This window comes from Chroicocephalus ridibundus, chromosome 6 (assembly GCF_963924245.1).
Source record: "Chroicocephalus ridibundus chromosome 6, bChrRid1.1, whole genome shotgun sequence".
Classification (NCBI taxonomy): domain Eukaryota; kingdom Metazoa; phylum Chordata; class Aves; order Charadriiformes; family Laridae; genus Chroicocephalus; species Chroicocephalus ridibundus.
In genome coordinates this window covers 5,338,359-5,354,683 of record NC_086289.1, presented here as the reverse complement: position 1 = coordinate 5,354,683, position 16,325 = coordinate 5,338,359, and the positions used below count along the sequence as shown (strand labels likewise).

The 16,325-nt window shown below is 40.6% G+C and overlaps 1 protein-coding gene across 6 annotated transcripts in view; it reads left to right on the top strand.

Moving 5' to 3' along the window:
* Positions 1 to 6,811, top strand: part of PLEKHA1 (pleckstrin homology domain containing A1) — a 38,882-nt gene extending 32,071 nt beyond the window's left edge. The window contains exons 11-13 of one of the 6 annotated variants that reach the window (XM_063338966.1): positions 815 to 904; positions 2,059 to 2,099; positions 4,270 to 6,811. In XM_063338966.1, coding sequence (XP_063195036.1) covers positions 815 to 904; positions 2,059 to 2,099; positions 4,270 to 4,495 — 357 coding nt within the window. In that variant the 3' untranslated portion in view covers positions 4,496 to 6,811. Of the gene's footprint in view, positions 1 to 814; positions 905 to 2,024; positions 2,130 to 4,269 lie in introns of all 6 variants that reach the window. The other 5 variants (XM_063338965.1, XM_063338963.1, XM_063338967.1 and 2 more) reach the window with 5 other exon arrangements.
* The last annotated feature ends 9,514 nt before the right edge of the window (positions 6,812 to 16,325 follow it).

Genomic DNA, 16,325 nt, shown 5'->3' with positions numbered 1-16,325 from the left:
TTCACCGCATCCTTAGCGTGTTATCTTTTAAATGTTTGGATATAATGCAAATCACAGAGACTTGCTTTTCCTAGCTCTGTGGGAATGTGATGCTCATAGGTCTGGAAATAATCTTTGAGTTTCTCGTGTAGGATCAGAAAGGTCTGTGCAGTTTAATACAGACGCTGAGTTATGAGCTGTCTTCTAGCTGAACAGAATTGACATGTTGCAGATGTTTCTTGCTGGGGGGATGTGCTAGTTTAATAGAGCTGCAGCCTAATTAGGAGATAGCTTTAGCTTTTTCTCTGTCTTTATCCCAGATATGTATACCCTTGCTATTCGCTGTTAATCTATTGCATCTTCGATTGTTGTTCTAGGTGAATGTGCAGCTGACCCCTAACAGAGACCGATTTTTATTTTACTGTAACTCTGTAGATTTAATTACTGTAAATGCCTCATAGATGTAAAGTGCAACAGTGACTGAAAAGTACCGAAGTTATGTCATTGGCGGCTAAGAGGGGTCAGCAGATCTCCTGTAAGAAATTCTGTGGACGCTTTAATTTTTTTGTTTGCTGAAAGAAAAAAAATGAGTCTATGGTATGCAAATAGTTAAAAAACGCTTATTTCTTGCTTATTATTTTATATCATTATATACATATAATAGTAAATTCAGGGTAAGATTTTAAGAAATGTCTGGGTTAAGAAATGGAAGTCGTTGTGGCTTTAAATAAGACTATTAAAGTAGGGTAAGGCTGTCATTTTAATGTAGATGGTCAGGATACTGGGAAAGCTGAGAGCTGATTATGTTAAATATAACGTATATTGTTTGATCCAGGCGGACAGTCCAGAAGACATGCACAGTTGGATAAAAGCAATTTCTGGGGCCATTGTAGCACAGCGGGGACCTGGAAGATCAGCAGCTTCCGTATGTTATTCTGAATCTCAGAGAAAATGTGATTAGTTGATGTTCACTTGTGCACATGAAGTTCTAGTTGTATTTTCCTTTCCCCTGTCTTCTGTCCTGTTCTGTAGTAATGTGGCATCTTTGCATGAACTTTCATAGACTGGCATAAAATATTTTGCATTTTTAATTGAGCACTTATTTTAGTCTTACATGTATGTAATTTTATGTGCATTGTATTGTCTTGAACATGTAGATAATGCAAGTGCTAACCTAGAAAAACTCTTCTGAGTTCAGTATGGTCTTTGTCACTATGCTGCTACTAGTTTGGAAGTGGAATTGAGACTTTCTAATTCCTGCGAGGTGTTTCTGCTAATTGCTGAATTTTGCAATCAGATGACAATATTCTAATTCGTTTTTAACAATTCTCACTACTAAATTGTCTTTCTCTGTTGTTGGTAGCTTACTGTATATGCAGATACAGATTCAAATTTAAAGTAACTTCTCTGAGAGAGCTCTGCTCGCATGAATTAGTTTTTGCTGTTGGAAACTGTGTGTGAACACCATCTAGCATTGCTGAACTGAGGCACTGTGACAAATCTTAATATTTGTGAAGCCATGTGGATGCCAACATTTCATACATCCTTGCATTTAAACTGTATTAGATGTTCAGAACAAAGAACGTTAACTTGCGAATAGTGAAGGTTACTGTAGTGTCACAGTGTCTCCAAGTATGTCCAGATTTAACAAATGGAATACATTACCGTTCAGATATTGCAAGCTCTGGTTTTCACTTTCTGGCTATGGGACGTTTTGTAATAAGCTGAATATATCATTACCCCCATAATCTGAAATCTGATAATTTAAATCTGGCCTTTCACTGCAATTTGCATTGATACTGTGTTACTGTTAACTCAGTCTAAGCTCTCAATTATTTTTGCAGCGGGGAGCTGCCTCATGCTTTTAAATAGAACTTCCTATCATAAATTCTGTTTCTTCTGGGGGGAATGAAAATATGCAAATAACTTTTTGTGTATGCTTTTTCTTCTTTTTTTTTTGGTGGGGCTAACTGAGCGATCTAGCTATTACTGTCTGCATCACTTCTTTCTTTTTTCCCTCTTTTCTCTTCTTTCCCCAAGTATAGGTTACTCTAATCTTAGCTTTGCACTGTGTTCCAGATGCGGCAGGCCAGAAGGCTGTCGAATCCTTGTATACAGAGGTATACATCAAGAACTGGTGAATGCAGCACGTATGTGGGCTCTCATGTAAACTTGCCTTCTTAACAGAGGGCTAGGACTAGAGACTAATTTGCACTGTAAAAAAAACTAAAAATAATGCTACCTGTTGTCATTACCATTACTGAAAACTAACTCATAAATTACTATATCATTCACTTACAGGTTTGCACTGTTTTTTTCTTACTTTTAAAATAATTGGAAATTAAAAATGGCAAAAACATGTATTTATACTTCAAAGCATACTATATATTGAATCGTAAGTTATGTGATGTCATTTTAACAGGAAAGTATTCAAACTAATTTGCATGAGAGTTCATATTTCCATTTTACTTTACATTTTTTTTGAAACTGCGCAAAAGCAAAATTAAATTTAAGCTACCCACAAACTAATACAGATGCGTGCACACAAAAAATGCACGTTGTAACTCTGGTAGTTGGAAGGATAATATTGTAGCCTGATTTGCATGGCCTATAAGTCTCTGCATGAAATTAGTAGTTCAAAGGTAGAAGTATTACAATGTGTAATCAGTACACTGTTCAAAGCAGTACGGCTTAGGAGTAATACAGCAGCATAGACCCTTACTGGAAATCACAGTCAGTGTGGGTAGTAAAATCTCAGTACCCTTCAGTTCAATTTAGCAAAAGGTTTATTTTAGAAATCTTGTCCTAGTATCCCTTACTTTTGTCCTGTTTGAACTAAAATTATTATTAAGAAGAATAGTAGGTAAATCACTGAATCGTATCTTCTCCTAAAGCAAATGTTTATCTTCAAGTGAAGTATCGTCAGGTATGAAGTAAGGCAATGTAAATAATGTGAAATACTTCACTGAAATTGAACACAAAACTGAAGTCCAAAAAAAGTTGCATAGCTCCTTCACCCAATAATATTAGGTAATTTATAAAAAGAAATACAGTAGTATTTGGCAGAATCCATTACGATTAAATTTAAGAATTCATGCCATAGCATTCTAAAAGACTCTTGGAAAACTGCTGTGGAATAAGTATTTCATTTAGGATGTATATTTGCATCTTGGACACACATCTGATGATTTTTTTTTTTGCTAACAAATGTGCTGAAAAGTGACTTGATTTGTGTGCACACATGGGTTCGCAGATTTCTTTAGTTCTTGTACTAACACCGGTGATGGCAGAAGTGGCAGCAGCCGCAGCTCCTAATGCATGCAGAGGGAAGCATTCCCTGCGTCATCGCACATCATTTTGATCATATCATTTCACACTGTATCCAGCGCTGTTTTCGATATCCCTAGGTATTTGAGACATCCTTACCGAACTGATAGATACGATGCAGAACCTGAGGAATTTTTTATTCTGGAGATACGGCTGTAGGTCAGGCACATCCTGATATCCTAGATATTCCAGGACATCTAAAATGGCACTTTGTGCCTATGCTTTAGGCATCTAAACCATTCCTAGGTAGCCTGGGAATTTATTTCTATGAGTAAATAAATGGTGGACAATTATTTTCACAGTATCAATCTCATAGAGTTACGTAAAGGTCAACAGAATGGCAGTTAACAATAATAAACCCAAGGAAATAACTTGACCATTAAAAGGAATATCTTAAAGATTAGTTTCTTTTCTAGGTCCGTTAACTTTGGAAATTGTTACACAGTCTTGATAGCATAAAATAGATACTGTTGTTGGTTGGTCCCTGGAACGAACTGGGGAGATTGGTACCCCAAGAAGAGAGAACAGTAAAACGTTCATTACTTCAGGATTTAGGATGGGTGCCTGATGGATATGAGTATGTTTGAATACAGTTTTCTCCTGGAGAGATGTCGCTTTCAATGGCGTTTAAAGTGTGTGTCTTCACAAGGTTACTTAACATCTCAGTAAAATGAGAAGCTTCAATTTGCTGGACTGTAGTATAAAGACTAAAGAGCTGCTGAGCTTGATTTGAGGAATTTAATTTCCTCAAATGAAGAAACTGATGTTGCTGTCACATACTGCTGTAAGCTCACATTTAATAATAGACCGCCTTGAGAAAGCACCTGCCTCCTGCTGCTGTGGCTCATGCTTCGCTTTGTGTATTTTCTGCCTTGATTTTTTTTTTCTGAGAGTGAAATCTGAAACTGCATCTTTCCAACGTGATGTCCATGACTTCATCTGACACGTGCTCTTCTTTTCTAGGAGCATACCGAGTCTTCTTCCGAACCCAACCATGCTCTCCGTTCTGCCGTCCCAGCCCCAGCCACCTCACATTCCACAGCCGCTCACGGCAGCCCTTTGGTCCCAAACCCTCACGCCAAATACCCTGCCTTGGAGAAGCGAGGATTTCACGAATCTTTTACCAAGGCCAAGCCAGGGAGCTACAAGATCCAGGTTGTCGCTCCAAGAGAATCAGCTTCCAAAGTGACTGAACGGGGCCTCTTGGAACCCCAAAGTAAAAATGGCACTCAGGAACAGGATCCTGGCCTTGTGGATCTGGATGATGCAAGCCTTCCAGTTAGTGATGTGTAGTGATGGAAGTGTTTGGAGAACGATCCATTTGTTCGGTCCTCTAATTTCCTTGCTCGGACTTCTAACCAAAGAAAATTATAGGAAATGAGAACAAAAAAAAAACGGAACACTGATTTCTTTTTTTGTATATATACGTATGTGTGTGTTTCTGTGCACATATGTGTATATATAATGTGTTTGTTTATTGCCTTTCAGCTGAGGGTCAGAAATGGACCTTATGCGTTTTCTCAAAGCCTGATAGTAAATCACTTACTAGGGAGGGGCCAAGCTGCACAATTTAGAAGGAAAAAAAAACAAAAGACAAAAACAAAAAAGTACTTCTGCAAGTAAGCAAGGTACCAGCAACTTTTCATTCCTAATCCGGCAAACTTACTAAATTTACAACTAATGCGATATTGTGGAGAACTTACTGCCAACAAATGTGATTATTTAATTTCATTTTGAACTACAGTAAGATTTTAGGCGTAGATGAGAATTATTTCTCTCCGTGACTTTCAGATACCAGGAAATGCACAAAATGTTTTTTCTGTTCTTTAGGATCAACAGTGTCAGCTGATTTGTTATCAGAACAAGAATTCTGAACTCCCTTGGAATTCTAATTATGGTGCTGTAAAATTTCCACTAAAATAATATTTTGAATAGTCAGCCTATTTTTAATGCACTCCTAAAGGTGGGTTATAACTTTTTGCACATGTGGATTTTAATGGAATGGATGTAATGAATGGTGTTTTGGAGGGGGGAGAAGAGAAATTGGACTTTGGAATTTGGACACTTTAGATCTTTTGAACTAAGAAGGGTTTATATTGTGTTACATTAGGCTTTGCAGCAATTATTTTTCTTAGATGTCCAAACGTATCGTTTGATTACTGGTTTGAGAATGTGTTTTTTTTTTTTTATCAGTGCTTTGTGAACAGTTCTTGTTTCTATATTGATCAGTGGAAGACCTCGTTTAGTTTTGTCGTTATTGGTACTGAACTGTTCACAGCCATGCAATTGTGGCCTATAACTTTTGGTGCACTAATAATCTTAAGTGCCTGTGTTTTTTCTCACGTTGTTGAAACACTTCTGGATTAGTTATGTACACAAACCATTCTTAATGGTTTTGAACGTTGGCTTGGAGTTGCTCTGAATGGCATAGTTTGAAACAGCTATTTAAAATAGAAGACTTATGCTAGGGATACCAGTGTTCTGGTATTGCACTTACTAGCTGTGCAATATGTTTTTTAAAAAAATGAGTATTTGTTGTTTGTGTACACTGTGTTATGGGGCTTCAGTGATGCAAGTGAAAAGAACCTTTACATTTCAAGTATTGGATTAGATTGTGTACTTTTCATCATTTTTGAAAAATGTTTGCTTTAATCAAAACCCCACAAATATCTCATGCTGCTGCTTATTGTGATTCAGATTGTCCAGCTTTGTGATATTTTTTTTTTGTCTACTGGAACCTAAGATACATATCATACAAGTCCATCTTCTCTCCAACTTCCAAACGGACTTCCTACTTGAGAGATATGGATGGCTTTACCACAATAATTTGTTGATCCAAGGATAGAATAATTGGTGTCATATAAGAATGAAATATAATCTAATTTCAGAACCTTAAATTATATCAGCACCTTCTTTTTTTTTTTTTTATCCATAAGCTAACTGACCACTGTCTTAAGGCAGTGGTGTTTGTAAATTACTGGTTTTGTTTGACTCTTTAGAATATATGTGAAACTAGCACAGAATTGGAAGTTACTGTAAATGTCTGAACTAGTATTGTTAGGTTTTAACTTCTATAAAGATAAAACAATAGCTCTTTAAAAGCTTATTTTTTCACAAGTACATTCTGTGTGGAAGACACTTTGCATTGAAATATTTTTACTGTAGTCTAATATCTGAAATCACTTCTCTGGTACAGCTTTCACACTGCATGTTCATTTTATTATATTTTGGTATTGGCGATTTTACACATTGGGTGGAGGTAAAGCAGCTCCATTATGGGACTTACAAAAAGAGGAAAAAAAAAAGAGAAAAAAAGAAAAGAACTACTGTTGTAGTTCAGTAGCATAGGGAAATATTTGTGGTTGGTAATTGTCAGGGTCTCCTATTTATCAGTACTTTTATAAATCTATGAAAATTGTTAAATTATTTTAGAAACAGTGCTGTAAATATGTCACATTTAAATTGTCAATAAATCAGTTTGGGTAACTTAAAATAACATCTGAATGAGTTTCCTTGCACCATGTGAAATATTTTATTAGAAAAATGTATTCCATTTTAGCATATAAGAGGTCAGATTATCTCTTATCCGGCTATAATGTCTTTTTAATTCTTCAAATCTGATCAGGTTGCGTAGCCTAAGAAAGAAATCAAACAGAATGAGATGGTTTTCCTTTACAGTTCTCGGTTTCTTTTGTGGAATTTTTACATGTTATGCAAGGGAAGTCGATCAGTTTTCTTTTTAACCAATGGAAGGGAAGAGGTGATGCATAGTAATGTCAAGTTAACCATTTGGAAATACTCAAGCACTGTCTGAAAGGGAAAAAAAAAACAAACAAAAAAACCAAACCAACCCACAGCAAAACGTAACGTCTTTTTCTGGCATTACACTGTTGCATAACAAAGTTTCTCTCAGAAATGCTTTCCTGAAATAACAGCACCTGTATGACACCTGGGAGCACCTCGCTATCTGTACAGCACAGAGTATGATCACACTTGAGTCACCGTATTTCTTAAGTCCACTTTTCCCTTTTGTGGAGCAGCGCAGTTAATCGGTCTGTCTCAACAGTATGCAAGCTTCAGATAAAGAGCAGTAATTAAAGGAGATATTTTATATAGCCTGTACACGGTTACCCAAATTCCAGTTTGACCGTGACATCTTCTGACTGCGAATTATTCCAGGTATGTCCACATCTGCAGTTACACTGGTGTCAAACTATTGCCCCCAACATTTTACCCTGTAGCATCCGACTTCTACGGGAGTCACTGCACTGAGTGTCTTGAAGCTTCCATTTTAACCCGTTGCACCACAGGCCAGTTGATATGACGTGTATATAATTGTACCTTTGGTTAGCCCATCTCCATTTAAACTAGACATTTTCAGCTTTATTATAACATCACTAAGTTGCAAAACAGCTTGATTGTGGCAGTATGGAGCTGATGTTTCAGCAGGGTTGTTGGTATACCAAGTTAGATACTAAAGAGATGCACCCTGTCTATTAATACATGGCTCCGTGGCTGGTGTCACTGACACAGTTTTGGGGGTTTTGATAATGGGATGGCCTACACCAGGCTTGCTGGGGTCAGATGGGGCTCACCTTTCTGAAAGGGGGAAGAGGGTCTTTGCTCATGAGCTAGGGGGGCTCATTGAGAGAGGTTTAAACTATAGGCTTGAAGGGGGAGGTGGATAGTATCAGGCTTGCCTGGGACCAGCTGTGGGATGACATGCCAAGGTTAGAGGGACAGGCTGCTCACAAGGGCCCTCAGCCTATTGGTCTGAGATGTGCTGGCTATACTGCAGCACACTTGAAGTCTTATAGAGATGAGCCAGCAGCTTCTGAGGTCAAGAGCCAAGAGGGATACACCAGTGAAATGCTCCAAAGGAATTAAGGGGTGTTCCTCTAACAGGGTGGCATGGCTGACAGCCCAGCTGAAGTGCCTCTGCACCAAGGCACAAGCATGGGCAACAAACAGGAGGAGTTGGAAGCCGCCGTGCTGCTAGAAATCTACAACCTAGTTGCCATTACTGAAACTTGGTGGGACGAATTTCATGACTGGAGCGTGGCTGCCAATGGCTACAGGCTGTTCAGAAGGGACAGGTGAGGAAGAAGGGGTGGACGCGTTGCCCTCTAACTCAAGAAATGGATGGAGTGTGAAGCGCTGTCTCGCAAGAATAGCCATGAGCAGGTTGAAAGCCTGTGGGTAAGAATTAGGGACTGAGGCAACAAAGGGAACCTTGTTGGTGTCTACTACAGGCCACCTGATCAAGGGGAGCCTATTGATGAAGTTTTCTTACTCTAGCTACAGGAGAAGTCATGCTTGCAGGCTCTTGTCCTGCTGGAGGACTTCAACCACCTGCTAGAAAAGTAGCACTGCAAGCTGTAGGCAAGACGAGAGATTCCTGGAGTGCATTGAGGATAACATCTTAAGCCAGGTACTAGACAGTCCCACCAGAGGAGATGCGATACAGGACCTGATGGTCACCAATACGAGTGAGCTAATTGGTGACAACAAGATGGGAGGCAGCCTGAGCTGCAGTGATCATGCACTGGTGGAGCTCGCAGCCCTAAGGAATATGGGTCAGGTGAAGAGTAAAGTCAAGACACTGAAGACCCTTAATTTTAGGAAAGCAACCTTCCAGCTCTTCAAGAGGTTAGTCAATAGGACCCCCTGGGAAACTGCCCTTGGGGACAAGGGAGCAGAACAGAGCTGGCAGATCTTTAAGGACACTTTCCACACAGCGCAAGAGCTCTCAGTCTCCAGGTGTAAGAAATCAGGAAATGAAGGCCAGAGACTGTCATGGCTGAGTTGAGACCTGCTGGTCAAACTAAAGGGCAAGAAGAAAATGCCCAGGCAGTGGAAGCAGGGACAGGCATCCTGGGAAAGAGTACAGGGACACTGCCCAGTTGTGTAGGGATGGGGTCTGGAAGGCCAAGGCATGGCTGGAGTTGAACTTGGCAAGGGATGCAGAGAATAATAAGAAGGCTTCTACAGGTATGTCAACCAGAAAAGGAAGATCAAAGAAAGCATACCCCACCCTGTTAAGCAAGACTGGCAAACTGGTAACAACAGCTGAGGAGAAGGCTAGGGTAATCAACAACTCTTTTGCCTTGGTCTTCACTGGCAACCCCTCTCCCCACACCTCTTGAGCGGATGGACTGCAAGGGAGGGACTGGGGAAGCAAAGCTCCTCACACTAAGAGAAGATCAGGTTCGTGATCACCTGAGGAACCTGAACATACAGAAGTCTACGGGACCTGACGAGATGCATCCCAGAGTCCTGAGGGAACTGGCTGATGTAGTTGCCACTCTCCATGATATCTGAAAAGTCATGGCAGTCAGGTAGTCAGGTGAAGTCCCTGATGACTGGAAAAAGGGAAATATTGCACCCATTTTTAACAAAGGTAGGAAGGAGGATCCTGGGAACTGCCCACCTATCAGCTTCACCTGTGTGCCTGGGAAGATCATGGAACAGATCTTCATAGAAGCTGTGCTAAGGCACGTGGAGGACAGGGAGGCAATTTGAGACAGCCAGCATGGCTTCACCAAGGGCAAGTCCTGCCTCACCAACCTAGTGGCCTTCTGTGATGGAGTGACTACATCAGTGGACGAGGGAAGAGCTACAAGATGTCATCTACCTGGATTTCTGTAAGGCCTTTGACACAGTCCCCCACAACATCCTTCTCTCTAAATTGGATTTGATGGGTGGACTGTTCGGTGCATGAGGAATTGGTTGGATGATCACATCCAGAGGGTAGTGGTCAATGGCTCAATGTCCAGATGGACATCAGAGACAAGTGGTGTCCCTCAGGGGTCTGTATTGGGACCAGTACCGTTCAGTATCTTCATCAATGACATAGACAGTGGAATTGAGTGCACCCTCAGCTGTTTTGCAGGCAGCACCCAGCTGAGTGGTGCGGTTGACACACCTGAGGGATGGGATGCCATCCAGAGGGACCTGGACAGGCTTGAGAAGTGGGCACATGTGAACCTCATGAGGTTCAAAAAGGCCAAATGCAGGGTCCTGCACCTGGGTTGGGGCAGCACCTGGGTTGGGGCAACACCTGGTATCAATACAGGCTGGGGGATGAAGGGATTGAGCAGCCCATAGGAGAAGGACTTTGGGGTACTGGTGGATGAAAAGCTGGACACGAGCTGGTAATGTGTGCCTGCAGCCGAGAAGGCCAACCACATCCTGAGCCGCATCAAAAGTGTGGCCAGCAGGGCGAGGGAGGGGATTCTGCCCCTCTGCGGTGCTCTGGTGAGACCCCACCTGGAGTGCTGCCTCCAGCTCTGGGGCCTCAGCACAGGAAGGACATGGACCTGTTGGAGCGGGTCCAGAGGAGGCCACAAAGATGCTCAGAGGGCTGGAGCCCCTCTGCTATGAGGACAGGCTGAGAGAGCTGGGGGGGTTCAGCCTGGAGAAGAGAAGGCTCCAGGGAGACCTTATTGTGGCCTTTCACTACTTAACGGGGGCCTATAAGAAAGAGGGGGACAGACTTTTTAATAGGGCCTGTTGCAATAGGACAAGGGGTAATGGCTTTGAACTAAATAAGGGTAGATTTAGACTAGATATAAGGAAGAAATTTTCTATCCTGCAGGTGGTGAAACCCTGGCCCAGGTTGCCCAGAGAGGAGGTTGATGCTCCATCCCTGGAAACATTCAAGGCCAGGCTGGACGAGGCTCTGAGCAACCTGGTCCAGTTGAAGATGTCCCTGCCCATGGCAGGGGGTTGGACTAGATGGCCTGTAAAGGTCCCTTCCAACCCAAACCATTCTATGATTCTAATCCCTCTCCAGCAATACAGTTTATTCCTCCTAGTAATAAACGTCAGAATAAAATGCAATTACTAGCTGCAACAAACGCATTTAAAGGAGCTGAAAATACCCTTTTAGTTCACCTATCTTATCACGTGCATCTCTGCTGTTTAGCTTTCGACTTTCTTACCCTCTAATTATTTTCATAAAAAATCTTAAGTTATTTTTCACAGCCCCTTGAGACCCGAACTGCGGTCCCTGAAGTTACTTCGATGCCGTGCCTTTACTACGTGCTGTCTTGCACGTTTTCATTCGCTGTGTACTTGCTCTTGCCCCTTTGCTGAAGAGGGAATTGAATTTTATGATTGCAGATTTAAACCCACCGTATTACAATATGAAATTTGCAGAAATTTAACTGCTGAACCTGCAATCCACGTGCCTGAAGGTAACTCCCGAAGGGTAATGGTCCAGAATATAGTTTAACAAACTGGCCTACGCCTTAACCTCATGGAATAATAGGATGTCAGCACCACCTAGAGGTGATGTCCTAGCTTTAACAATTATCCGAGTCGGGCATTTACTCTCTAAGTGTATTTCTGAATCTTAAAAATTAATTTTGAAAGTCCAGTTAATCACTGGACTACTCGGAGGTTGTTTTTTTTTAAAAAACTCCTTGTAAGCTGTGAGTAGCCGTGGCAGCAAATTGGTTGACGACAAAACAAAATCACCCTTTCTCCCTGCTGTTCTCGTTTATGATACCAGTTTAACATCACAGCTTCCTGAGGAGTATAGGAGAGAAGTGAATAATGTGTTAACTTGTCCAGGGAATAATGAAAGTGTGAGGCTTCTCGTGATGCTACTGACTGCGGAAAGCCGTTACGGGCAACCAGAGCATAGTAAAAAAATAGTTGAAAAAGAAGAAATCGAAGAAATGACACTTTAGAGTATAGATTTTTTCATGCTACAAACGAGCAAAACTCAAACTACGACCCTGAGGAAATATACCAGTGGTAACGAACTGATGTTTCCCTGTGATAAATAAGAGAAACCTATTGCTAATAGTTAGATACTCGGTCTGATAAGAGTAGCCTTTTCTGAATGGAAAGCAGGTATGTGCTAGACGATCGTATAAAATGGGCATGCTCTAAACTTTAATTATTGCTTGAAAGACATGCGTGTCTAGCAGCGTAAGGCAGTAACTTGCTGTATTAAGAGGTCTTGAGCTGACCTAGTTGAATTTCAGTTATTGCAGTTTAAAAACTCTGGAACGTACCTGGGAAACTGGTTATCCAGAGCGATGCAGCTGGTCAGAAGAACCTTTAAAATGTCTCATCCGAGTCCAACCTCTTCAACTACTGGACTGGAAAGGAAGCACCTCTGCTGCTTTCGGTAGGCAAAGTAATGTGACGCAAAGGCAGGTGTTTGGAGGTAGACCGGAGTAATTTGGGCTACAGATTGAAGGAGGGGACCAAACCAGTTTGGAACTTCATTCTTTACTAACTGAGCTGCTATTTTAATAATTTTACTTTTTGACTTTGAGGTTTTGCAATTGCATATGTAGGTTCAGAAATCAAAATTCTATAGGGAAATCAGTTAAAAGTGCATCACAGAGTAGTATCTCCTGTCACAAAAATGGCTGTATTAATAGAAAATATTGATATTCAAAGGCTAATCTTTTTAGGCTTTATAGGAAGTCTATATTATAATGGATGGAGAAATTAGTGAGCGCACCAAAAGGGTGCACTCTGATGGTTTGGGACAGATATATTGCTGTTCTTATAAAGATTCTGTATTAATTTGAGGGGGGAGAGAGGGAAGAAATGAGAGAAGGGGAAATTTGGATAGTCTAAAAGTTAAAATGAACTTTAAAATTTGAAGCCCTCCGTGCTAGGTACAGTTTTACTTTTTATGACTTTAATTTAATGTCTTAATATTCATCTGTATTTTGGAGCACAACCTATATGCCTATTTGATGCTCCAATCCAGTAAACTGCTGGAGCACTTCTGAGGTCTCCCACTGACGTAGTGATAGAATCATAGCACTGTCTAGGCTGGAAGGGACCTTTCAGATCATCGAGTGATCTGAAGACAATGAAGGTGAATTTCTGGAAGAGGTGAGTGTGGGCGCTGCTCTGTACCTGCATCACGTCCCACATCTCCGCCTCAGTTTTGCACTTCAGACTTTCTGAGAAAAAGAAACTGGTCCTCATTTGTAAGGGCACCATGGAATGGTCTAGTAGCATCTGGATGTCGCTCTTCAAAGTGGTACCTTTGACGCTGTAATTAGGGATTTGCATTTAAAACGACTGTCTGGCGTGGTAATTTTGCATATCAATCTGCATAGTGAACGCATCTCTCAAGAATTTAAACCACTCTGTTGCCCTCCATTCCTCCTGCCCCCATTCTCCTAATGATAACTGAGCACATCGGGACACCTACATCATCCCTGTCCTCATTAGGTGGGTTTCAACTGCGTGTTTTCATAGCAGCGCGTTTGCTTTCTGTAAATTAAGATGAAGTTAATTAAGTTTCAATGCGTGTTTCACAGTCCCTGCCCGTAGCGTAACACTTGCACCCCTAGATGTAGGATTGCCCTCTGACATCACAGAAAAACCACGTGTACAGAAATACCTATTTAATTTGTTCAGGTTGGCGACTGTTTGTTGGGGCAGGTTGCCGGGCTTCACGTGAGGCTTTACAAGAGACACCCTGATGGTTCATTTCTGTTGTAAATGATGCCAACAGCTATGCTCGTCAAGCACCAGGGCTGAATTCCCGTCTGGAAAAGAATATGTAGTTTTAAATTCCCTGGTTTGCAGCCATTCTCTTTCAAAGTAATGGCATTTTTTCCTGTATGTAGCAATGAATCCAGCATGCATTTTTTAAAAATCTTTTTAAGCTGGTTTTGGGGTGTTTGCTTTTTGTTTTGTTTTTTTCTTTTTTTAAGTAAATCTTAGTTTAACAAAATAGAGAAGTCCTGGGTTTTTGTGGGGTGGGGGCAGAGATGTCACATCCCAGCCAAAAGTATGCAGGACAGCATACCTTTTTCCTCACCGAAAATCTGGGCAAAAGCCATTAATGAATGAAGGAAAATGATAATGCAGTCATAATAAACCTAGAAAAGCTTTCTGCAAAGTCCAAGCTATTTGAGCTTGCCCAGAATAAAAGGATTCTGGCCGTTTCAGACTTCCCCCGTCCTCTTTTTCCGGCCAGGATCCTTCCAGCCCCAGACTAGAATGTTAACCTCTTTCTCTCCTGCCGAGCGTGCTCTTATTTTTCATCCTTTACTTGCTTCTTCCTTCCCACCGCTTCTTTCCACGTGTGCTCGGATGCCCTTTACTAGTAATTCTCTCAAGCGTAGGTATTTTTCAGACCACATTTTTGGTCTCTCTATTGATAGATGTCTGCTGGCTTGGACAGCCATTCTGTGTGAACACGTTATGATGGGGGAGAAATAATAATTTCTGGGTTTAGAGCGCCTTCCAGGTGTAAGGCACTTCTACACAGATTAGATGGGTAATTAACAAATATATATTGTCAGTGAACTAAGTTATTAAAGCCCCAAAGACTTATCCCAGTTATTCTGGAAAGCGAGATGTTTCTTTTCAGTTGTGTGTGCACCCATGTGAAACCTTTAAAATTCATATTATAAAATATTTATATGTTAATACTCAGGTTAAGATTCACATTCTTACCTGGTTTAAGGAACAAAAACCATAACAGCGGAAGGTCCTCAATCCTAGTCCATTTATTTAGAAATGAACTGCTAATTAATGGTTTTCACATAAGACCTTAGGATATATTTTATTTCCTTTGCAGCATTTAACCCCTGACTGTCAACCAACAAAGGTACTTCCCTTTTCTGTGCTATTTATTTAATAAAAAAAAAAAAAAAAGGCTAGTGTGTTATAGGTCTTTAGTAGTCTGTAAAAGAGCTTGAAGCTGATAGTGCTGGCTGAATTGTGCAAAAAAAGAATCATACAACACAGAAAAGATAAATATACCCAACTGGTGTTTCAAACTTTTGTGTGAGAACACTATAAACTTGCAGTAGTTCTTGAAGTAGTTAAATATTTAGTTTAAGATTTGCAAACTTTGTGAGCTGAACAGTTAAGTAAACACTTCATGCGTTCATTGATTAATTACTCCTTTCTTGAGGCAAGGGCACATTCACTTTATTTAGGTTTTGAACTGGGGCGTTGACTTACTGAATTATAACTATTCCAAATGGGTTTCTGTCAATGGGGCTTTTGTTAATGTCTCTTGAGCCTCCGTTCATGCCTTGCCTTTGCTCCCTAGAACGGCCGATTCCGAAGGATACCAAGCTAAGACAGACACAAACATCCATGGAGAGGGGATGATCGAACAAGGAATTCTCCCACCGCGTGTAATTTTTTTCCTACCTGCAGAGATAAGGCTCCAATGGCTTCAGACAGCTGCTGTAAGTTACTTAACAAAGGCACTGAGATGGAAAAGCAGATAATAACCGTTCTGGGGGGGGGTAGGACTAAACCCCACCGTAATTCACCGATTGGTCTTTGAGTATTTTGCTCCTGCTTCCAAATAGGAGCTTGTATGAGCTTTTCTGAACCTGTATTTCTTATATTTTAATACTAAAACCTGTTCATCTTTCCCTAGACTCGTCTTTTTTTCAAAATAAAGGAAAAACCAAACCAATCCAAACCTGAAGCTTATTAAAAATAGCCAATAAGTAATAGATAAACAATTAATAATTTGGAAAGAGTTTACCATGATATCTATCCGTATTTTATATATATATAATTTTTTTTATATATCTATATACACACACATTAAAAATATTTAAACTTGTAAACATTTTCAAACTTTTCCTTAGACTTTTTAGCACTGTAAGGATTTTAATAGTAAGGAAGTTTTTGCTGTGAATTGTCCTGATTACTACTTTGTTCACTTCTGAAATCGAGTAATTCTCCTGAAATCTCTTTTTTTGTACAGCATAGAGGCCACTGGAAAACAGGAGATGTAAGGGGTTCGTACTGGAGCTTTTATTGGGAATGTTGGAGTCTACGGGGTTCCTCACCTTCAGGTACTAAGCCAAGCAGTTAAATAAGTTTTGTACATTTGTGGTTTTGTGGTCAAGGTTTGATAAGACTTTATAATGTTCCCTGCAACAATGAGGTTTGAATTCCGACACTTGGGATGCTGCTTCCACCTGTTCAGGTTGTTAGAGATTATTCCACTTTTTGTAGGAGAAAAGACTTTTTATTCTTCTCCATTAACGTAGTTG